This window comes from Sardina pilchardus, chromosome 10 (assembly GCF_963854185.1).
Source record: "Sardina pilchardus chromosome 10, fSarPil1.1, whole genome shotgun sequence".
Classification (NCBI taxonomy): Eukaryota; Metazoa; Chordata; class Actinopteri; order Clupeiformes; family Clupeidae; genus Sardina; species Sardina pilchardus.
In genome coordinates, this window is record NC_085003.1 from 20,311,966 (window position 1) to 20,337,262 (window position 25,297).

The 25,297-nt window shown below is 41.7% G+C and overlaps 4 protein-coding genes across 7 annotated transcripts in view; 1 reads left to right on the plus strand and 3 right to left on the minus strand.

Annotated features, from left to right (window-relative positions):
* The window catches only part of wwox (WW domain containing oxidoreductase), a 211,589-nt gene extending 201,152 nt beyond the window's left edge, over window positions 1–10,437 (minus strand). The window contains exons 1-4 of the mRNA XM_062546899.1: window positions 10,205–10,437; window positions 9,870–9,934; window positions 9,601–9,658; window positions 8,275–8,444 (exon numbers count right to left, since the gene is read on the minus strand). Coding sequence (XP_062402883.1) covers window positions 8,275–8,444; window positions 9,601–9,658; window positions 9,870–9,934; window positions 10,205–10,311 — 400 coding nt within the window. The 5' untranslated portion in view covers window positions 10,312–10,437. The remainder of the gene's footprint in view (window positions 1–8,274; window positions 8,445–9,600; window positions 9,659–9,869; window positions 9,935–10,204) is intronic.
* Window positions 10,438–10,680: 243 nt separating this feature from the next.
* LOC134093705 (dynein light chain roadblock-type 2) lies at window positions 10,681–12,082 on the plus strand. Its single transcript, XM_062546905.1, has 4 exons — window positions 10,681–10,762; window positions 11,107–11,182; window positions 11,399–11,566; window positions 11,665–12,082. The coding sequence occupies exons 1-4, from the start codon at window positions 10,760–10,762 to the stop codon at window positions 11,706–11,708; spliced, it is 291 nt and encodes a 96-aa protein (XP_062402889.1). The 5' UTR covers window positions 10,681–10,759; the 3' UTR covers window positions 11,709–12,082.
* A 691-nt stretch (window positions 12,083–12,773) lies between these two features.
* On the minus strand, window positions 12,774–17,517 carry hprt1l (hypoxanthine phosphoribosyltransferase 1, like). Its single transcript, XM_062546903.1, has 9 exons — window positions 17,324–17,517; window positions 16,674–16,780; window positions 16,137–16,320; window positions 15,840–15,905; window positions 15,720–15,737; window positions 15,543–15,625; window positions 14,493–14,539; window positions 13,749–13,825; window positions 12,774–13,634 (listed from the first exon to the last, which is right to left on the minus strand). The coding sequence occupies exons 1-9, from the start codon at window positions 17,339–17,341 to the stop codon at window positions 13,587–13,589; spliced, it is 648 nt and encodes a 215-aa protein (XP_062402887.1). The 5' UTR covers window positions 17,342–17,517; the 3' UTR covers window positions 12,774–13,586.
* Window positions 17,518–24,172: 6,655 nt separating this feature from the next.
* nfat5a (nuclear factor of activated T cells 5a) overlaps window positions 24,173–25,297 on the minus strand; it is a 17,736-nt gene continuing 16,611 nt past the window's right edge. For all 4 annotated transcript variants that reach the window (XM_062546891.1, XM_062546890.1, XM_062546893.1 and 1 more), the window contains one exon: window positions 24,173–24,620. In XM_062546891.1, coding sequence (XP_062402875.1) covers window positions 24,394–24,620 — 227 coding nt within the window. In that variant the 3' untranslated portion in view covers window positions 24,173–24,393. The remainder of the gene's footprint in view (window positions 24,621–25,297) is intronic.

Below are 25,297 nucleotides of genomic sequence, written 5' to 3' on the forward strand. Positions count from 1 at the left end.
TGGGACAAAAGATGGGGTAAATATCCTTAATCAGAAAAAAAGATATCAATTCACTGTAATATTAGCCAAATGATTTATCTACTTTCGCACCTTTCAGTTGCGTCTATTGTGTCTTTAACAGTATTAAGGCACGTGTGTAACCGCGCACAGAAGCTCGGGCTCCTGCACAGCTAATGGGCGACATCCCAACAGCCCATAATGAGCAGCTGTACAGCCACACGGCAGGGCAGGGCCATGTAAGGCGCGTGTACAGCGGTGATGATTGTTGCGCTCCTGATGGATATTAATTGACACCGTTGTTTTTCCTGATGGAAAACAAATTAAAAACAAGAGCAACAACACCGGGGCCTGCTGCTGGCTGCTGTATTAATGGAGAATAAGGAGGGCCTGACATGCCGTGCCACAGGGGCTGTGACTGCTCCTGCTCCTGTTCGCGCTCACACACACACACACACACACACACACACACACACACACACACACACACACACACACACACACACACACACACACACACACACACACACACACACACACACACACACACACACACACACACACACACACAGTATGTATGTGTTAACAAACACACCCTTTCAGGAGAGGTTTTTACAACATCATCTGGGTGTTTTCCCATTGAGGTCAGGCACTGGAACACTATGCTCGGCTTTTTTCTTTGGAGTTTGGGTGTGCATACACCTGGCACCTACTGCAACCCAACTCAAATCTACGCATTCACGTAAAAATACTTATCAACACTAGACAACAGACTTGTTTTTGGAGTTCAGCACATTTAAGTTCCAACTGACTGTATTTGGCTTTGTGCTGTGCACCCACCCATAGTGACATAATGTACTTGCTGATCCAGTCATTTCCGGTATAATATGGAATGATGATATTCCGTCTGAAATGCGATTTAATAGCCACAGTAACTGTGCATTTGGCAGAGCCAGGCTAGGAAACACCTGCTCCAAGCATGAATAGAGGGCTCACTGGAGTAACACAAATGTCCACGGTAGCATTAACTCCACTGTATTACTATTTGAACCTAACTCTTAAACACCTGTTATTGCATATTATCCATTCTTATTGTTTTCTCAGACATCATGACATATTTTTATCTACTGCCTACTAAAACCAGCCATGAGACAGCTCAACCGACCAGAGCTACCTTGCAGCATTCAGAATAATGCATAAACACACACTTTGCAGTTTCAGGAATAACATATACCAAGATAGCCAAAACAGCTTTCAGGATAGCGTCGTTCAAGTAGCTATCCCACTGTACCTGAACGACAAGGTTGCGGAACACACCCAGAACACACACCTCTGTCCTCTTTTCTAGTCAATTCGGTCTCCTTCTCTGACATTTCAGCAAATCTCAGCTGTAACCTCAACAACTCCATCTCTCTGACTGAGTTTGGTATACTGACAAATCATCCTGTAGTCTGCCACATATGGTATGCCATGATGTCTTTTCCTTATTTTTCACTGGAGACATGCCATATTATTCAGCTTTTCAGTAACACTGCCACATATGGTATGCCATGATGTCTTTTCCTTATTTTTCACTGGAGACATGCCATATTATTCAGCTTTTCAGTAACACTGCCACATATGGTATGCCATGTCTTTTCCTTATTTTTCACTGGAGACATGCCATATTATTCAGCTTTTCAGTAACACTGCCACATATGGTATGCCATGATGTCTTTTCCTTATTTTTCACTGGAGACATGCCATATTATTCAGCTTTTCAGTAACACTGCCACATATGGTATGCCATGTCTTTTCCTTATTTTTCACTAGAGACATGCCATATTATTCAAGCTTTTCAGTAACACTGCCACGTGGAGCAAATAACACGACGGCAGCGCTAAGATCTCCACTACAGGCTGCTGATTTAGTGATTTCATGGTCTATTTGTCTCCAACGCCCCACTGCTCCACATTACAATCTTTGCTAATACACAGGTGTATGGGTTACATAAATGAGATCATTAACAGCAGCAAGGGGGAAACTTGTTTGGCATGGCGCGCTGAGAGCAGCCTTAATTCCACATCCAAAAGCAAGTTTACTGGAAAATGGGCTTTTCTTCCTCTCCGAGAACAGAAGTGCGTCCGTGTTGAGGTGAGCTCCCACAGAGGCACTGAGGTCTCCTGCAGATGCCTCCCCATCCTATGACCACCAGTGTGTCCACTCTGCATATACAAGGGCTCGTGGTACACAAGTTATAAGAAACCTGCTTCACAACCATCTATGCACCAGCTTCAAATTATACTGTAAGTACATCTGATTAATAGCAACAATCACAACCAAGGTGTGTGTGTGTGTGTGTGTGTGTGTGTGGTCTGGTTCCATATGTCTAAATCAGAAGCAACAGAATTCTCCAACAATCTAACAACTAAAAGATATTTCTTTGCTCAAAAGCTTAACATTATGCGATATGAGAATTCATGCTCAATTCAATTCAATTCAATTCAATTCAATTCAATTCAATTCAAGTCTAAACACATTACACATGTATGAATGTGCTGATACACAAACATTTAATCCAAATGAGCACAATACACTGGCACTAGAAATGAACTCCCAGCCTGTCACAGTGCAACTGGAGGTGCAGTAGCCCCCTCACCAATCAGCAGGAGCTCTGGCAATAAGGCGATCTGTTACAATTCATTCTCTCCTCGCCGCGCTACAAGTGGCTCTCCTTGTCACACGAGATGAAAAAGTACTTTCGATAATTGTCCGAAAATGGAAACCGTGCAGGGGGGAGCGCGACGGGAGCTCTGAAGAGGTCCTGCAGGTGTGTCATATATTTTGGGGCCAGAATGAGGAGACGGTCGCTCGTGCCTGCTCGCAAGGGAACCCTAATTCCACCCATTAATAACGTGCAACTCTCGTCTAGATTGGGCCACTGTTGTCACCCTCCAAAGTGAAATGTATGGTTTGTAATTACAGGAGTGGAGGCCGAGGAGTTCCACCTGAGTGGGCTGCTGCCGTTCCATCAACCCTCACCCCCCCCCCCACCCCAAACACACACACACACACACACATCTCCTCTCCTGTCCCCCTGTAACCCCCCCCCCCCCCCCCCCAACAGCACACCTCCCTGACCCCCAGTGACTCACTCCAACTCCCAGCGCAATTTTTCATGATGCCCTCCGATCGCTCCGGTCAGCCCCCACTTTCTCCCAGCCGCACACCTCACACACACACACACACACACCCCGCAGTGTCCCTCAAACACACACACACACACACTATACTGTACCAAATCAGAGAGACATGTCTATTTTTATGACTGTAATCAAAAAAAGCAGGAGTGACTGAGAGAGAGAGAGAAAGAGAGACAGAGAGAGAGAGCAAGAGAGAGAGAGAGAGAGAGAGAGAGAGAGAAGAATCCCAGCTCTTTTAAACACTCTAAACGGGGCAGATCTATAAAGCACTTGAGTTCACACGCCAGTGTGGGCACAGCTATTCTTATCTGCCCGGCCCTTTCAGCACGAGTCTGAGACCTTAAACATGTATATGCATTCCATCCTCCCATTCTCCACTCACTTATATTGGGCCCATAATCATTATTGAACTTTTTATCCCCAGTTGTAATTTTCTTGCATGTTACATCAGATTTGGCTTGCATTGTGAATTTGATCCAAGGTTGATAAAGTTCAATAATTTGACTAACCAACCATATCTGGTATTCATTATATAGCCAATAAACAGATTCATCACAAAGGACATGAAATTCGCATTTAAGACCCCCCGGCCGCCATTTCCTGACCCGTTCGCGTACAATAACAATCACCTCGTGAACCTCGAGCCGAGTGGAGGAACGCCACAAAGAGAAGGTGAGGGAGGGAAGGAAAAAAAGAGGGAAAAAAAGAAATTTTCCCCTCCACCCTCGGAATGATCTTTTTTATCCATCTCATTCCGTATAGTATGAATTATGCATTTAGTTCCACACTTCTTGTTGCTGTAATGCTTCACTGCTCATGTGTTTAAAGGCAAGCCTTATGCATACCCAGCACTGCAGTAAATATAGGGCCGTAATCGATTTAATGGCAGTTATGCTTAACAAATCAGACTCAATCTAATGATCAGCCACAATGCGTATACTGGAGAGCGCAGAAGCACAGAAACTTTAGCTCAGAGCTGAAGAGGAGGCACGGCCACAAGAAGAATTAAATTACCTGCAACACATTTCTGTAAAGTGCAAACACCTATGATGCTTTAATACAGTGATGGAACATATGCCTTTGTTCATCCCTATGTGTCCTTCCTCATATATCCCAGCACTACACTATTTATTTCCCCTGCCAGTGTGGGGACCTCACCAAAACAATGCAGCTGTATGGAATTCCGATCATGCATTTGGGATATGGAACATTTCCAGCTCGGAATCATAAAGGGCAGAATGGGTAAGCAGTTTCCAGTCAAATTCAAATTAAAGGTGGAATACATCAGGGTCTCACAGACACTCTTGCACGCACACACACACACACACACACACACACACACACAGAGAGAGAGAGAGAGAGAGAGAGAGAGAGAGAGAGAGACACACACATACAGAGAGAGAGAGAGACACACACACACACACATACAGAGAGAGAGAGAGAGAGAGAGAGACACACACACACAGACACAGACACACACAAACATACGCAAACACACACACACAGTAAGAACTTTCATTATGCGAAGGATTTCTTCACAGAAAATGCTGGAATCAGTGCATCTCAAGTCCAAAGTAACGTCTGGAGAATACTATAATACACACATTTCTAAAACATGATCAGATTACGGTTATCCTATTTGCTTCGATGTTTTAAAGCCAGGACTACATACTGAATGCAGCAGGTCTAGTCCAAGAGGATTTGCTCCAGCTGGGGCCACAAGCAAAAAAGATCAACAAAATAATGAAACCGTCTGGGGATACACACGACCTCATCAAATAACATAAATAAGCACATCAATAGGTTTAAGTCAAAATGTATAGGAGCCTATTATTTCCTTTCATTTATTTATTTTTCTCCATATAAAAACACTGTAGTGACGTCAACAGATGATAAAATATACCCCCTTCATAAAGCCAACCGATTCAACCACAGCTAACCCTGCTAGAATGTGTCCATGGAAAATACACTTATACGCTTCCGCCACACAGCTTACATCAAACAGGCATCTGAGGAAGCACTACAACAGAATTGGAGACCTCACATGACACAAATATCCAAACGACATGCATCTGAAATGTCATCCTTTTATTTTATCAAGGTTAAATTTGACAAAAAAAAAGTTTTAAAATGGTATAACCATTTAATAGCCTACAACCCATGCTTACATATATCATAATAATTATTCTAAGTGGGCCTATTCTAAAATAATTTGAAATTATATAGCCTACACTAGCCCAATAGTTCGATTAAATGTAAATGAAACAGCCTATAATAATTCGACCACATAAAGTCAAACTCATAAGTGAATATTCATATGGTCTCTCTGCTATAACTTTATTTTTGCCAAGTAAATAAAAAAAATGTTGGCAGTGGTTGTGTGAGAACGAGCGCAGAGAGAATGGCTACGTGACAGACAGGGCCGACGGTTCACACTGAGCTCGGGGAACTGTGTCAGAAAGACATCATTAGGAGAGAGCAGGGCAAGGCAGGTGGCAGGGATTCGCAATTATTCAACCGCAGACAGACCGAGAGTCGTAATGGGCTGGTTAGCAGCTTAGTCCTATTGTTGTCAAAGTTTGTCACGAAAAAGAATGGTCTGTTTAAACAGCAGCGAATAGGATTGTGGCTTGAAGACTGCAGACAACCCTTCACTTAATGGTTAAGCAGAAGCTCCACATTTTGGCACTCGAGGCCATGTGCTAATATTACATTATTTTAAATATCTCAATTTTGAGCTCAGCCTATTTTAATACGACTAAGGCTGTGCTTTCTGACAGATATTTTCCTTTAAATACAACATACAACGGACGGAGACGCATATGCATTCAACACAAATAAATGGTTTATTTTCTTTTACATTAGGCCTATTTTTTTAATAAGTGGACTTGTTCGTCAGAAAACGTTCTGAGAGACAAGTCGCTCGAATGACAGGTGGCGGTGCCTTTGTTAGCGGCCTGGCGGAGTGGACACTCGGTGAGACGGTAAATAACTTTTAGTTGGTTCAATAGAGGAGAATTAAGGAAAGCGCGGGAGCAGCTAATGGGAATGAATGGGAGGCATCAGCCAGGGTCAAACGCACTGCAGGATCAATGCCGAGGCCCAGGTGAGCAGGAGTGCGCTAGCAGACGAGTGCTAACAGAAAGAGAGGGAGGAGAGGAAAGCGCAAAGAAGGTAGGTGACTACAAGTGAACATTCATCCCCATTACCACGATTAAAGATTGTGAGAGGAGTCGCGCTGCTTTCTAAATTGTGCAAAGAGGAAGGCTAAAAGGAAGACTGATGCAATCCAATGTGGGTACCGATGGCACGCCCCCCCCCCCCCCCCCCCCCCCCCCCCCCCCCCCCCCAAAAAAAAAAAAAAAAAAATTAAGTTCATATTCGCTGTGATTTTGTTTTATTTTTTAGAACTAGTGGTAGCCTACCATGCAATGCATGTGATGTCATAAAACTCAAACAGCAGCGATGATGGCTTATTGAAAATAATTGCTAAATTGTTTAAACATCTTTAAAAAGATTAAGATATTGAAGATGTCAGCTTAACTGACTGAAGTTCTTTCCCACTTGCCTGTGATGGGTGAAAAGAGTTATTGTGACAATAGTGTCCAGCATAAATTAGTCCTCACAGTGGCTGAGTAACTACACATATTATGAAGTTTTCTGTTTACTTGCTGAGACATACAAGTAAGAGGTGCTCAAATAAATACATTTGCTACGTTGAAAGTATAATTTCCAGTATTCACAATGGCCTACAGTCTTGTGAAGGATCAGACAGATCTTGTCTGCCCTCTAGTGTACATAAGGGTCTCAAATACAAAATGTATGATGAGAAATGCACACCAATTTCAGAAGAAAATTAGCTTTAAAAAAAAAAGGTACAAAAATGTGGCTTATTATTATTGCAGAGACAGACAGCCAAAGGTGAATTATGTTATCGTATTGATTTCTTTTAAACTATGAATTTTCTCACACATTATCAAAAATGCAGTGGAGCAAATCTGCTCTGTTGTTTGAAAATCTGCTCATTCTTATCGCTACTTTTTAAAATACATAGTTAGACTATAATGACATTAATAACACATACAATAACTAGAGCACCCAACCTTTCCGACCAGATTCATTTAGGCAAGTATAGAGAATCTATCCAACTCAAAATACTCCTGTTTTCAACAGTCAAAACTCTTTAGGACATTTATCCTAAACTAAGCAATCACTAAATATCACTCCTATTCAGCGCTGGTTTGTCAATTCCACTCTAACAACACAAGCGGCATAGTTCTCATCTGTCTGCTTCCTTTTGAAGCATATTTGTGGTGGGATCTGGGAAAACCCATCGCATGGTGAAATTAAAAATCATTGTTTTCTTCTCCGTTTCAACCTGCTCAACTTAATATCGATTCCATCCTAGTAACATCCTGGATACCATCCTTGCAAAATCCTGATTGTTGCTAGAATGGTATCAGAATCATAAGTTGGTGAAATTGCACCATGTATTGGGTTTTCCCATTACATTTGAGGTTACCTTTGGTGCAATAGGTTCAAATGGTTAGTTGCAACAGTACCTCCCATGACTTACAGAAGGACGGGGGGGTCTTATTGAAGACCCATTAAGTCAGCAGCCAACCAGTCTCTAGTCTTATTAATTACATTTAACAATGGCAGCTCATCTGTCTGTGTTAATTGATTCAAATACAATTGTGTACTACATTAACAGATACCATAAATGTTTGTAAGATATTTTCAAAAGGTTATTCTGATACCTGCTCACTCAGTTCAAAGACTCTGTGAATGCAGGCTTTCTTCTGATGTAATGAGGCTATTACAACCAAACACTTTTGTTATGTGATGCAACAGCGCCACACACAGGATAAATACTGTAACTCAACCTTTGAAACGGAGATAACATTACACCTTATTGGCAAATGAGTGACATAAAACTTCCCTGAGCTCTGAATAACAGCATTTCAACTAGCATCCATTCTAGCTTCTAGTTTCAACTAAAATAAGACATTCTCCAAAAAAACATAAAGCATTCTTCACAATTAAAGAAGTACAATAATATGGTGTGATGTAATACCAAACAATCACCACTCACCAATTCCAGAGTTGGCCCCCGTGATGAGAACAACTTTACTGGAGAGGTCATGACCCTGCAGGACCTCCAAGGCAGAGGAATTGCCATCGAACCTCTTCGGCCTCACCTGCACATCCTCTACAGTGAAGGCCTGGCGTGGGTCAAAGTAGGTGGTTCTCTTGTTGATGTGGCTGATGGCAGAGGTTAAATGAGGATGTTATAAGAGAGATTTAAATGTATTTTAAATGCATTATAATTCACAACTACAAATACACTACTATACTATACTATACTATACTATACTATGCACTAATACCCTTTCAACTGCATTTAAAAGGTGCATTTCTAAGGCATTTTTGGTGGCACAGTTAACAAAATTGAGCTAATGGTAACTTGAGTAGTTGGGTAGCTAATGGTAACATGTTGCATAGCATTATGCTAAAAGTTGATTCATTTTCATTTCAAAATATCTGAGTTGATTTTGAACTTTTGAACTGGAAGCCATTTTTGAACATATTGAAACGATTTAAGCGATTACGCATTACAACATTTAAAAATCTATGGAAACTAAACTAAAAATGAAAATAAAAATTCAACTAAATGTATTTCTAGTAAAAAACAAAAGGGTTGGTTTTTCCATATAGCTTCATGGACTAGGCATAATGACAGACCATAGGCTACTGCTACACAATAACAAAATAGGTTCTATCCTTATTCATCCTAAAATAATGAGCGCTCATGATGGGCAAAGTGCAAAGTCATACATCTAACTAAAGCTACTTTCAGAACTAGGCAAGTTAAAGAGGAACTATGCAGGATTGGCGATTTCATCTTAAGTTTCGGTTTCGTTTTTCATTTTCGCTCGTTTTATGCTTGCATATTTCTCTGCAGAGCTTCCCCGACAGCTTTAGCATGCATATTTATACATATATAGGCTATATATAAATACATAAATTGCAAGCGTGGTTCTTCTTGTTCTTTATGCGTCCCAGCCTTCCAGATGTAAACAGGGAACGATCGTCTCCTGAACAAACTGCAAGGTTGCAATAGCGGATAGGGACACTGGGGGCGGGAGGAAATATGACTGTTTTCGATAAAACTGGTCAGTCAAGCAAAACAACGATTTCTAAGCGATTTTATGACTATGAAAAAGTTGCATAGGGTCTCTTTAATTAGCTGCTTGTAGACCTTGAGTAGATCTTACTGAGGAGTCAACATGCAACGCGGTTCATGCAAGATCATTTTGCTTGCTGACAGACTTTGCACTTTGCCTGCCATTTAAATTAGGGCCCATAGCAGCTATAAAATTTAATTTGTTGATGTTGATGCTTCTCTGAAATGACTTACTCCACATAGAAGAGCTGCCCCTTATCATCTGTCTCTTGTTCCCATCCATATGGTAAATCTGTACAATAACCAGTGATCATTAAACTCAGTCATCAAACAAAACAATACATTAAATACTTACATTATTGCAGCGTGCAATCAGAATTCTAACACACTCTGCTGTGCTAATAGTTTGATGTGTAGGCTAGGTCTAATAGGCTATGTAACAAATGTGGCTGTAATATTTTAAAAAAATTTTCTATAGGCTAATGACAGAGTGAGTGACAAACCTCCAGCACAGCGCTTCTTCTTCCCAGTTTTAGGATGCTCCCACTGAGTCTTCATCTCATCGTGACTGGTAAAACAAGAGACAGGGATCACTCAACACTGAACCAGCCAGATTTTGCAGTCACAGCTTGTGACTGAAACACACAGGGTAGGCTAAATCTGGACACAGTCTGCACAGAGTGACTGACAGGTGCATTGGCACTAACTTTCCACTGCATGCTACTTCATCAGAAGAGTCCATTTATTCTTAGCAGTCCTGTGTTTATAAAACTGATGGCAATATGCAGTTTACTTTGTAGTTAACAAGCCTTCAAACGTTGCGCTTAAGTTTGCTTACTTTGCATAGTAAACCCATCCATCCTTTGTAGATCTTTCTTCCCAGCCCGGCGGCAGCTCGTCCTCGCTGTCAGTGTCATCCATTCCAGCTAGTGACATGGCTGCCATGATGTACAAAGGATCGATAACACAAATCACTTAACCCAGTTAAGTTAAACAGTTGTGGGCCACAGAGAATCTAAAAGAGCTAGTCAGGGGCGACTACACAATTCACAGTATTCACGTTGCTGTAAATCCTGCGACTGCACTTCCGCAATAATATTGTGACGAAGCTTCGAAGTGCTTGATGGGAAATGTATTCACACAAAGCAGTATCTCAGGAGCATATTTTTACCAAACAAACTTTAGACACGTACAGCTGTGTTCTTTGGGATTTATAATTGCATTGCATTGCCATACGAGGCATATTAGGTCTTTCACAAGTTGGATATCAGCTTTCACGTCAAAGTGTTCTGCTCCCATGGTTCTGCTGATGTCCTCATCGGACAACATTGGTGCAAGGACTTCCGCTTCCACATAGCAACCGGAACGCGAACAAGCTGAATCACTTGGAAAAATGGTAAGACATATTTTCATCAGTGCTGATTTTAGTTAATTAATACCACGAAATCATAGTAAGTTAGTGGGATGTTTGACGCGTCCGCAGCTGTTACTGTTACCGTTACTGTGTGTATTCATTCACAGCTTGAAGTTAGACGAATTTCCCTGGCATCATAACGTTTATGTTAGCTAACGTTAGCTGCAAATACTGTAACTAAACATTAGCCAAGGCTATTACCAGTTGTCCGATTTTGTGTCACCGTAGGCTGCAGTAACTGCCCAAAGTAACCTTAGCCAAGTAGTAGAACACCTCGCCCCCCTTGATGTGGGTATTTAACGTTTTTATTTTCCAATGTATCACAGGCTGAAGTTGAGGAGACCTTGAAGAGGATTCAGACCCATAAAGGCGTTATTGGAACAATAGTCGTAAACGCTGAGGGTAACGTTAAGTTCATATGATTTCATGTCACACTGTGAAATATAGGCAGCTTTTTTTTTTGCGAATATGCATATCCCTATAACGTTATGACATTAGTTGTATCGCTAGTTAACTTGCAGACAGTTCGTTTCAGCAATGTTATTACATAGAGATGCTACTGATGCATCCTACTAGTGTGGCTGTAACAGCAGTTCCCCTTCTTGTGTCAACTGTTAGGAATTCCTATCAGAACCACACTTGACAACTCAACCACAGTGCAGTATGCGGGACTCCTTCATCAGCTGGCCATAAAGGCCAGAAGTACAGTGCGAGATATTGACCCTCAAAATGACTTGACATTTCTCAGGATAAGATCCAAGAAACATGAGATCATGGTAGCTCCAGGTAAGAACTGTAATCGTAATCGTATGCCTTTGTGGAAAACATGGTCTTGTTGTCTTATTATTTTAAAGTAAATGATTTTTGCTCTCTTTTTTTTCCAGACAAAGAGTATCTGTTAATTGTGATCCAGAATCCCAGTGAATAAAAGCCCAGCAAGAAAAAGAGTATCTGACCTGATGAGTGACATCATCTGGCACATGTGACAATACCTGTTTCTATTTATGATTAGCCTAGTTGGTTTTTTTTCCATTCCATATGTCTTTAAGTACACTTGTCATTCCACTGGTTTTCCAGGGCCACCTTTTGAGATGCCTTCCTTACTTACATCTCCGCAATGCCTTATAGTCCAACTAATATATGGGATGCTTTTTGGTGAGGCCATCTGGATTTCTCTTGTAGAACTAGATATTAGTGTTCAGTTAAAACCTGTGTCCCTTGAACATGTGTGATATTTTCTTTGTTTTTGTCATCTAATTCAGATGTTCACATGAATAAATAACACATTAACTCTTCCGCTTATGTATTGTTTAAAATATTGTGAAGAAGCTTCAGAAGAATAGAACAATACAGACATTTCTAGTAGCATTCATTTCAGCTGGCATACATTGGATTTTGGTTGCTGTGGTTGCACTTTTCTAACAGTTCCCCTCTGAGGCAAAGGTTAGTGCTTCAGCATTGTGCTTCTTCCAGTGTTTGTTAGTTGCTGACCCTGCACGTCGTCCGAATAGCTGCAGAAGATAGCGCTGATTTTGGTGCTGGCTGTTAGGATTTATAAATACCTATGGACTACAGTGGCGCTTCCAACTCGTGCACAACTATCAGTCAAACATTCTGACTGTGCCTTCTGACTTGTGCCACAATAAAGGCTCTCACATCAAGGTGATTGGTTCATGTTTATGCTTAAAGGCCGGCGCCCACCTGACACGTACGCGGCGCGACATGACAAGAACACATTTTGAACTCCATTGTTTTTAATGGAGCAAAGCCCACTAGAAACATCTGCTGCGTGGCAGCCGCTCAAGGTTAGAAAACTGTTCTAAAAACTTGCGGGTCAAGCCCTCACCACTGAACAGCGTGTCCGGTGGGCGCTGGCCTTAACTCCACCTGCTGGTGAGGTGTGTATAACTGCACTTCCTGCATCTAGGAACTATGCCGCTAGGCCTACACATGCAACATTGAGACAACAATATACGGCACACAGACACAATACTTTGACAGTTTTCTTTGTGATTTTAATTGTTATTATTGCAGCACATCATGAGTCCATCATGAAAAGACACACAACAGACCAGCATATAGGATCAGGGGTGTATTCCAAGTAGGTAGTGAAGTGACAGATCTGAGTAAATTAACCCAGGGCATGTGGTAAACCTCCTAATAGAAGAGCCTTCTGGCTTTGTTAACTTTGGCTATTGACGCACCAGGCTATTTCTATTATCACGGTCACCTTACTTAGGTTTGCCACTAAACCACCTACTTGGTATCATGGCCCGGTGTCATCATAATGCAGGTCTTGATAAGACTAACAAAAACAATCATGGCTGTTACAAATTACAGTCCTGACCCTCATAATGAGAGTAAATAATGTAAAATTCATGGATTAAGGACAAATAATAATGGACTCAGATTTAGAACATTTCTTTCTCAAGGATTATAGCCTGAGACTGTTTGGTAACAGAAACATGAAGTCAAAATATAACAACATAAAAAAAAATGCCTTCAAATATACCCAAGGCCTCCATTATTAAGATAAATAATTAAATAATATAACACATATTCTTGTTATATTTACATGTAATGCTATTAAAATAACACACTTGAGTGATTAACCAAAAGTATCACATTTCATAATCTTTTTCTCCAGCCTCCCCTGTCATTTGTTACCCCTGCCAGACCACCCATCATGAAAAATGATTTCACATTCAGTGTTCTTAATTAAATGTAGAAAAATAAATTTGATCTTGAACTCAAATAAAACAGGAAACTCATTCACAGTGGTCAGAGCCTGTTCATCCTGCTCTGCTCACACTTTGTATTTTTCTTTTGCATTCTCACTCAGGATGCAGATATGCTGGATGTGGACACAAACAAAGCAAAGATGAGTCGGCATTGCAAAACATGAGTCATAAGCGTACAGATAGGTGTATATCACAGCCAAATGGCATTGTCACGAACTGTTACTTACGCTGAGGTCTCTGAAGTACTCATTGTAATCTAATGCATATCCCACGAGGAATTTATCAGGGACTTCAAATCCAAAATCTGTTAAAAGAAAATATGCAACATCAGAATAGTCCAGGGAGCCACACACTAGAAAACAGATATTCAACAAATCACACAAAACAATCATTTATACTGCACCTGCACACTTAACCAGACACTAGACGACCAATAAAAAAGCCTGCCGTAAATCCTGCTGCTCTCATGGCTTTTACATAATGAAATATATTCCAATTGGTTAATGGTACATGCACTGCTCATTTGCAGATTTGGTCCATCTGATAAAAGCAATGTATCATGTTCAGTGGGAAGATGATACATTGTGTGTGCCAATTCTAGGGACAGTCAGACATAGGTGTGCTAGTGGTTGGTTTGTTTAGTAGGTGCTGGTGCTAAGGTGGGCTTGGTATTGACCATCTCTGAGTAGGGTTTATCGGTCAGCCACGACCAGGCCCGAGAGCTGAAGTCAGAAGCGAATGACATCTGTGCTCCTGGGATGTACTTAAAAAGATTAACAGATTGTAGCCTAAAAGCATTGCATAACACTAAGAGTGGATGTCTGACAGTCCCCTAATACCTTGTTCAACTGTGCTCAGACAGAATGATTTGTGAAAATGGAGTGAGCACAGAGAACTCTTTTTTTTTCTAAGGAAAAAAATCTCAAATTAGAAGTCTTTCTAGGACATGTCAGGAACATAAGGTCACTCACAGTCAGGCCTGTATCCTGAACTCCTAGGGGTCCTCTTCACCAGGAGACTGGAACAGAAGAATGTGGGACATTATCACATCAAATACAATCAAATGAAAACCAAGATTGAAACCATTACTGTGCCTACATAAGTGTCTTGGGTTTTGCAGAAAATCAACATAATATGTAAAAAAAAAATACAATCGACAACTGATGGATCACAGAGAAACAGCAGAGTAAATCATTATATTCGACTGAGGCTACAATGGACTTTTGGACTTCAGGCCCATACTAAATATATTGTCATCATCCGTAAACAAACCCTAAAGACTATCAGACGTATTGTTAGATATGCTGTGACCACCATGCCGAACACAGACATCAAAATGATGTCAGCCTAGAACAGAGACCTCCCCTAATATTTGCCGCATATAGTCAGACCTTCCAGAAAAGCCTTTTTCGAAATGAAGCTGGCCAACATCATCACAGGCACTTTGCGCATTCAGCGTTCACTGACAGCCAACATTAGCTCAGTTACTCTGCGCAGTCTACTCGGCGCTCGCATCTTTTGCTTGGCATCAGTGTATACAAAGGCAGGAGAGGAGATGCTGGCTTACTGCCACAGCATAAGTTACTGGCAGGCCAAATCAAGTCTAATGCCTCCCTCTGAGGCCCACACACCATCAGGTCTAAACTTAGTGCAGACAAGAGGAGGGGGGATGGGGGCCTTTAACCATTAATGCTCTCAGCAACCACTCTTGCTTTTAATTCCATCCGCTGTATGGGATCCTAGTCATGTGACATGGTCACTCGTTGCGGACAAACGTCCCAGCTCTTCTTTCCTGTATTTACATCCAAGCACGGAATATAAAACTCCACATCCCTATTCAAATATGCTATACAATACCCTTCCATCCCTATTCAAATACATTATAATACACTTCCATTATTCACTGGTGATCTTAATGGCCCTAGATAACAAATAGGATGAAATGAGATGATCAGTACCAAAGCATTTGGTACGAGTGTTCAGTGCATTCAGTTCAAACTGATCAGCAATGGAGGTCATACCTGACTACTTTCACCATTTTGGGATTATAATCATTCAGCAGCGACAGCAGAGTCTCCATGGTTCTGCCTGTCTCCACAATGTCCTGAAACACATACCATAGGACAGACAGCTGCAGCCACACCACATCTTAGGCCCACATAAAAAAGAATGTGTTACCACACAAATGATGATCTTACCTCAACTATCAACACATTCTATGGAAAAGAAAAGACAGTTGCATTAGATTCAACCATGAGTTCAACAGTCATAAATGCTACAGAAGATGTTTACTAAAGCTGCTGTTGAACTAAACTTACTTTCCCTGTCAGGGCAGACAACTCGTCGCCACCTATAACTTTCACTTGGTTTGTTGAGCGGTCATTCTACAGGAGCAAAAAAAGAAGAGAGAAAGTGAGAGAAGGTTCATGCACTCTGTGCTCAACATGTAAACTCTGTGTTCAGTTCAGTTTGTTTTACAGAACTAAATGTAGCATTGTCATGTACAGAACAGAGAATGTGTGTGAACACAGAATGAACAAATGATAGGCTACTGTTGTTCAATGATTGTTCAAGTCAAGAGGGAAAAGAAATAGAAATGTAGATGGTGCACTCACTGAGTAGCTCTTAAGTCTAATGAAATCCACAGTCAACGGTACAGACTTATCGCAGTTCTGATTAAGAGCCTTGATGAAATCTAGCAGGTCGGCAAAGAATTTATAACCACCTTTGAGCACACAAAGAGCAACTATATGATGTCCTCCCATGTCTCGAATGATATCTCGGGCCAAGCGTTCAGTCCTACAAAGATGGGGGAAAATGTTGACAGAGACAGGGAAATGAGGTAGGGAAATCAAATGGCTTCACCTGGAATGTACAGTGTAAACAATATCATTCCCTCCACAACATTTTGAAGGCAAATGAGCTTCCTACAGTATGTGATCTTCCCCCCACCCCTCCTTCCATCTCTCATACACTCATACACACACACACACACACACACACACACATTTTCAATTCAGGTATAGATGAAATTATACTGTAGCCGAAACAGGGCACATTATCTTCATATAAAATAAGCAGTTCAGTAGCAACCATCTAGCCTACATACATAGTCTATCCAAACGAGATAAGATCAGTCCACTATAGGCTACCTATCCATGATGAGACCGTGCGGAATGATGACACGGTCTAAATCATCTTCGTAGTGTTTAGGGACGCAAAAGAGACCCAGTTCGTGTCCCTTCTCATCGTCCGATATCTGCAAAGACGAATACAATTTTTGCATTACAAACCCAAATCATTTCTGATGACTTGTCAAGCAGCTATTTTTAAGGACAACAGCCCGTGTGTAATAGCCCGAGTGTTGGGCTAAGTAACTTGACAGGTTTAACCAATGGCGTCCTCTTCGTGAAATAAACTGCTGGTTTAAGTTGTACCGTTTTGAAATGTATTGTGCTCAAAATAACATGCATGCTAGTATTCACGTGTGGAACTGTAACCATGGTGCATTGCAGCCTGGCAATGTTATCCTTGCCTACATATTTGTTACAGCTCAACGTGCTTTCTGATACTGTGTAGCCAAAATCTAGCAGCTTCGATTCGCATGTAACAAGCCACAGGTTACATTGATAATGAAAACAGTCATTAAAGAACCACACGTTATGAAGATACAGTATATGTTATATAAGCTCGTTGTCATCAGTGTAACTAAAAACACCAGCAATAGATCCATTTAATCAACCAAAGGTGTAGCCTAGGCTACGACACACCATGTCCTATCATTGAAAACGCAGCATCTTACCTGTAGAAAGGACGCCATCCTTGCTGGAGCTCGCCCTTGGACTGTAAACTACGATACTGTTTGTGGAGTCATAACCCGTCAAAACAGGGAAGAGTCTTCAGTTACGCCTCCAAGCATCGACTACTTACTTAGCGTGGTCAAGGGTGTGTGATGCTCCCTGCAGTTTTAAACCCCTACGTCACAATCCAGTTTACCTAATAATCTGATTTAGACGCTCCGACCTGTGCTTTGACAAGGCACTACGCCTTTATCGACCACACACACACACACACACGCAGTTTCAGAAAATGGAAAATGTGCCCGTTGTTGGCTATATCATTCAATTGTCGTTTTCCCTGTCATTTGTCAAGCCTGGACCTATACCACAATCCAGCCAAACATTTCTCATTCAGACACTGTCCAAGTTAATAAATTACATTGACTGCGCTTGTGACTGCCGCAACATGAGCAATTGTACCCATGTGATCATCCGTCCTTCCCAATGTTCTCTGTTTCTCAATCGCAGCACATGTCTTTGTCAGTTCACATTTTCAGTCTCCTACTTGTGTCCCTGGTATAGCCACACACACACACACACACACAGAGAGAGAGAGAGAGAGAGAGAGAGAGAGAAGAGAAAGAGAATGATTTACATACAGTGTCTTGGCTGTTTACCAGTTAGTCAATTAGCCCAACAGTAGGCCTATTTGACCCCAACCCTATTGGCAGGGATGGGCAAAAACACATCAACATGTATTTTAAAATAAAAATCAAATACCCTCATTTTAAATGCATCAAAATTAACTAAAAATACTATAACGGAAACATGAAATCATTTTGCAAATCTGTCAATTTAATCTATTTCTTCATCAGTACACTGACTTGATTAAGTGGACAGTGTTTGAGCACAGCTTTTCTCTGCCTAGGAGACATGCCATGAATCTGCAAAGTCAACATAACCGGCAAGTGTGCTGATTGGATGATCATGTTAATTTGGCCACTGGTGATTAAAGTTGCCCAATATCAAAGGGAGTGTGCAGAATAACAATTCTTGGGAACACTGCTTATCAACCTGGCAAAAGATGCCTTGTGTATTTTCAGCTTTGGAGAACATTCACATTCACCAATTGGCCACTCGATGGTGTTTTAAGCCCTCAACGTCGTCTTCCAGGCAGTGCTGCCATTGTCATCTTAATGGCACCTAATCCTAAACCTAACCCTGACCCTTACCCTAACCTTAACCCATGCCTAACCCTAGCGCCTTCCAGGCAGCGCTGCCTTGAAGACACCGTTGGGGGCTTAAAGCGGTCCGGCCAATTGGTTTCTTGGTGTTTTAGATAGGTATCTATCTATCTATCTAAAACACCAAGAAACCAATTGGCCAGACCGCTGTTGATTTAGGCCAGGCACTTCAAGGGGGGAGGTGAATATTTACGCATTTGCTTATTCTGCATTATATATTTTCAATAAATTAAAATTACTTTGTAGAAATTCACGTTCACTTTGCCATTAAAGAGGAGTTTTCTGTGAATTATTGAAATTGATGAAGGTTCCATTTATAAAGGCATTAAAAGGGGAAATATCCAAAAGGGGTGAATCTGTTTTATAGGAACTGCACAATAGCCTTTATAGCAAACACAGTGCAAGCTGAGGGGGGGAAACAAATTTAGTTTTGCATTGCTGATTCTATTTAGTTTTGCATTGCTCAACCTTTTTTTTTGGAAAACTGTTTTTATTTTTTACTTCTGTTAATTAAATTATTTTTTGCACTGCTAGTTTTAATCTTAATCTTAGTTTTAGTCATAACCCTCATCCTACACACCACACTCACCAGCAAGATGTTGGGCTCATGCAGCTTAGGGCACTGGAAAAGTAAATGCTGTTGATTTTTCAAAACAGTGCCTCAGTGCAGTTACATCAAGGAACACCGACTCAGCTGGGATGTCAAAATGCTTTCATGTAAAATATATTTCCATTAAGAATGCTTTGCACATCAGATTTCTTTGGGTGGGTATTGCATACCAGATTTTCTCTTTCAAGATTGTGTCATTTCTAAACAACCATATTCCATTGAATTGAACAGTCCACATCTTAAAACCACAAATAGATGCACAACTGCCCACAAACGTTATTGCCTCCTGTTCTATTACCATCAACCACAAATTAAGGGTAAATAGGCTAACACCAACTTCTGCAAAAGCATCAAAACCATCCACAGGCAATACCATCAACATAATTAAACTGGCCGTTTGTTTGTTTTATATTCTTTTTTTTTTTGAATTTCTTTATTAAATGTTTCTCTAGATTTGTCTAATTGTGAATGATCCACTGAGGGAGTAAATGAACATCTGTTGTAAACAAACATCTCCTTGGCAAGTGAGCCCTCCCTGAGGACAGGGAATACCCTTGTACAGTCCTTCCCATTCAGCATTCCTCAACAGTTTTCCTGAAGATGAACAAGGTGCTGTTTATATTTTCTCCTCATGGTTACTATGACTGTAATCTTCTCAACGGGCACCAAAGTTAATAATTTCATAACATTTTTTTTTAATGAACTGCAACATGAGACAAATTAATAAACACAATCTAAGAAATAGGAAGCACACTGTTCATTAGGTTTGAGGAATGAGTGAATGAGCTATGTGTTTGGGCTCCTGTGGCTAAATTGGTTGAGGGTGGTGCTTCCAAGGCCAAGGTCATAGGGTCGTTTCACTGAGAGCACAAGCGCTCCATCGCTTCACTGTCCTGTCAGACTAAAGGATCTGCAACATGATTAGTCAGTGTGTAGCTGCACAGGGAATGGAGTGAAGAAGACTACTGTGTTCTGCAGCCAAGTGCACTGTCTCTAGTGGCAAAATGGCCTAATGGCAGTTTGAACTTGGGGAGTGAAATGCTCAATTCAGGTTCACTGACTTAGAACCTGTTTATACTTGGTTTTAAAATTAATCTTGGGTGATCGGATCACAAGTGGCTAGCCAAGACACATCACTGTTGTATTCAGAGGGTTCAGGCAAGGCGCTGCTGACTGTGTTGTGGTTTGGGTTACATTTGACCACATTGTTTGTAGTGTAAACACTAACATGTCCTAATGCATTCCTTACAGTGAAGAAGACTTGCAGTGGAAGAAATGTTGACCGTAACAAAAGTCAGCAGTGTCTACTGTATGTGAATACAGTGTGAACAGCAGTGCATCTTCAGGCTCCATTTGTGGTCTGATCACCCCTGTGTAGACAGGGCCTTCGTTCAGTACATTTAGATTTGTTACCCTCACTGGCGTTGATGCTCTCTCTCACATACTGTACACACAACAGAGAGCACTTGGATACTAAACATGGCAAAGTATGTTTTGAATGGATATGTATTACGTGAGATATTATTTTATTAATTAAAAAAACTAAAACTAAATTTAACGGCAATTTAGGGAATGAGGAGACAGAAGATGTGAGATCTATCTTTATTCATAGAGATAGCAGCATAGTTTACAGAAATATAATTGCAGGAGTATACAAATGTCCATATTAAAGCAAAATACATGTATATTTATATGTAAAATTCAATAATTAGTTCACATGGTTGTTCACATGATGGTTAACACACACAAAAACACACACATACACACACTCACATATGCCCACACACTCACACGTAAACGGTTTGCCGCTATAGTGTCCAAAATGATGGACAAATTTGTCAAGCAAATGACAACCAAATAAAAAAGAAAAATATATATATATTTAAAAAACATGATGACATGTCCTCTCTCCACTACACTCAAACACACACACACACACTCACTCATACACAATAAGAGCATACAATCTGCTGGTGGCAGGGCAGAGTTTTTTTTCTTTAATTTGTGTTCAGAAGTCAAACTGTTCACAGACTCCACGTACGGACAGCCCACCTCAAACAAACAATCAGACGACTTCACCAGCTTCTCAACAAATATCAGAGCATCATCAACGTCTCACCTCCTCGGTTCCCTTCTTATCCCTCGTGACAAGCAATCTCGCCGCGGCAACGGCAGAGCTCACAGATGGGCGCCCATCCCTCTTCACTTACGCTTCACTCCAGCTGAGCTGCATAGCAGTTTTAGGATACGCTCACATGCACTTCAGTCAGTCACTAAAATGCCTCGTCCACAACGGGTCAGTAACGCCAAGAGAACAAAACCCACACTAAATGTTAATGTTGTTTGTTATCTTTTGAACTCATGTTTTTCTTTTCTTTTTTTTTTCCTCCAAGTTTAAACAACGAAATCTAACGTCTTGAATATCTAGTATATACAAAAGCTTCATAAAAAGTATGAGGGCAAGGCTTGCGAAGGCACAAAATACTTCAAGAACGAACAAACAAACAAACAAAAAATTCATGTATGCTAAGTGATAAACAGGTTTTCAACTGTTACAACAGTATGAAAGATTTAACCTTTTTTTCTGTTCTTCGTGATCTTAAAATGACAACTATTAAAATGACAAAAAGCTTCAAAAGACATACATTGAAGTAGTGACATCAAATGGTGAAATAAGAAACAGAATTTTAAAAGGATTTCGATTTTGAACATAAAGGGGTTTTTTTCTTCACGTTCTGCTGCCATAACATCTTATACAAATAGAGTGTAAAATCATGGTTGGTCCAGAGTTAGATGTAGTGTCAATTTGATCTCTCCTACACCGTGAGGTAATCAAGCACATTCTCTAACACCCTGAAAACCAGAGTGGCTTGTTAAGGATCGGTTTGTTGGTTTGTCGGTCGGTTGGTATGTTTGCTTGTTTCTATGGCTTGCTTGCGGTCCCCGAGCCAAATGTGCTTTGCAGTAAACACACCTCGGCGGGTGGGGTAGGGGGGTCATCCCGCCGGGTGCCCAGAGGAGCTCTACAAAAGGACAACAATCACAGTTTGGGTGCACAGTGAGGGCGACAGTCGCATTGTCTCGCATCACAGAGCTGACACGGGAGCTGAATGCAGTCGTCACGTCAGACCGTCGACACGGCTAGTCTGCACAGGGTGAACCCCCCCTAGGGAATACCTTCTTGTTTGCCCGTGTATGCGCATTTACAGTATGTCTATTTGGTTCAAATGTACACGGTACATTTCTTCAGTTCACCTTTATGAAAAAATACTGCATGTCAACCCCACGCTCGGGTGAGGAAGGAAAGACCCCTCAGGGAGAGACTGATACATGTACAGGTCGTGGACAGAGGCAACAAACACCACGACTAGAACTTCTGTCTGCTCGTCTCTTGTAAAGTCGGGGTGATGAATGTGTACGAGTAATGATGCACGCGTAATGACGAAGATCATGGAAACGACGGCTACGCCGGACGTGTGAAATGCACATTAGAAAAAGTAAGGAAAAAAAAATGACATGGTCTTGATTCTGAATGAAAAATGAGAACTGTAAACACTTAAATATGTACACAATGCAGGATACGTACAAGACAGGGTTAGACACACACACACACATATACAGAGACACACATACACACACGCAAGTCACTTTTTAAAGTCTTTTCTAGCACTGTTGGACATGACGGCCCATAGGACTGAAGGTCCCCCGAGATGTGGCACTAACTTGAGATACCTGGATGAAAGGGGTTCTGCCTGAAGGGATCCAAAGATATGTCGTCTCCTTCACGGGGCCGTCTGGGTTAATGTTTTGTTAATTATGCTTTCGAAAAAACACAAAACCGACAACTGATATGACCGCAAATGTAAACATCACAAGTGTCCATATAGTTACTACACGTAGCACCTTCAGGTAGATCAGAAATGGCTGCCGATGTCTTAGAAAAGCAAAACAAAAGATCGCTCTGTGAGGCCCAACCAAATGAGCCCTCCCATCAAAGCTCCTCGTTTCTGACACACTAAAAAAGCCACATGCCAGATGAACGTCTACACCATTAACTACCACTACAGAAACACACAACTTTGTTAAATAGTTACAAATAGCAATATGCTGTATATCCTTCTATTCAAACAAACACACACTTATACATCATGTATACATTGTACACACAGTACTCGTGTGTTTGTGTAGGTGCACAAATAGAGCACTGAGTTGATAACCCCTACAGATGCACACCACACCGTGTGGCCTACAGCTGACTGGAATGAATGAGAAGCTATGTACCTCTACCTTCAGATATATCTAGAACAGGGGCTACGCAGACAGCTAGCCTCACCTTACAATAAGTCATGTACTGACAAGAAGGAGCACACCCCCCTCACCAACCCACATTAACACACAAGTGGACGCACACATACACACACACGCACGCACAGGAACGCACGATACAAAAAGAGTTACAAAACGTTTAGACCAGGATGGCAAAAAAATAGAGTATGAAAATGTTGGGCATGCAAGAGTTACCAATGGAGAGAGATAGTTGTTTGGTATACAAAATGAACACACAAAGCCCTAAGAAAGCCTTCGAAGTGACTTGGAAACACAAGAGGCCATGGACCTGCTGTGGGCCGGAGGAGCCTATCTGCTCCGCTAAGGCCGTGCACAGCTCTCTAAAGTGCTAAAGATTACCATGGTTAAAAAATCAACACTTAAAAAGAGTACAGATCTTGATAACAATGAGCTGCTTTCGGTAAAATGGACCACCAGGGGACAAAAAAACGACTTTACAAAATCGGGATAAAAGAGGGCATGAAATGAGAAAGAAGTGTTGCAGTAATGAAGTTCACAGTTAAAAAAAAAAGAAAGAGGAAGAAGAAGAAGAAGAGGCAGTGAAAAACAAAGTGCTGACATGAGACATAGGTGTAGTTTAACACTCCCCCCATGTGATATGCTGACAGGCCTAACTCGCCTCTACCCACCCCCACCCCCACCCCCCTACAGGCCGCCCCCCCACTGCCAGACCAAACCTACAATTGTCCATGGGCTTCCGCCTCATGAGTTACAGTCACATGACAGTCACATGACTCGGTGTCCGCAGTATGACTGACTCCACAGTCGCCGTCACACTCACGTGAAACGAGTAGATTTACAGGAAGGCCTCTCACAGCAGCTGGCGCCGCTCAACGCTCGGAGGCCACATTAACCTTTAACTGGTCGCATTGCCCACCTCGGCCTCGTGGAGCTAAAAGTCCCCTGACAGGTTCTTCTCCTGCTCCTGCAGCGTCTCCAGGATGTCGTCGATCTTCACCATGTTCTGGGTGTCGCTCAGGCTGCTGGACTGCTCCAGCAGGGTCTGGATCTGGGCGCTGCTGGGCATCGAGCCCTGGTTGGGACCGGGTCCTCCGTGGCCCAGCGACACCAACGGGTTGGCTAGCGAAGGGCCTTGAGGATTCAGGAGCTGACTGCAATCTGGAGGGGTAGGAGATCACAAACCCAACATATATTATCCCTGCATACAGGGCAGGCCAGGGGCCTGTACTACGAAGCGGGGTTACTGGCTTAGCTGGGTAACTTCGAGAGTAAGTTGATCACGTGTGGCATAACTTCCCGGTTAACCCGTACTACGAAAGGTGGATAGGTTTTAACCGAGGTATGCTGCCATGGCAATTTACGCTGCATCTCAAACCTGCTCCGAGCAGGTTATGATCTTGGTTAACCCGAGGTTTGCGGTTAACCACACCCCACAATGTCGACGTAGGCTACTTGGAAGATACATTATTGGAGCGCAAATTGTAAGCGCCTCTCTTCGCAAGGCGAGGGTTTTTAAAGACCGCCAGAATCTTTCTCCTCCATATAATATTCTCTATGAAAGATAGCCTATACATTCTCAGCTGAGGGAATTCGTTGCATTTGTCAGCTGATCGAGGCAAAGTGGAGGCTATAAGCATTTACAATATAACATTTTTTTTTTTTTTTAAGTATATTTTTTGGCCTTTTTGCCTTTATTATGATAGGACAGTGAAGACGTAGACAGGAAACAAGTGGGAGAGAGAGATGGGGTGGGATTGGGATATGACCGCAGGCCGGATTCGAACCTGGGTCCCCGTGGGCACTCGGGCCCGTAAATGGTATGGATGCTGTAGCCT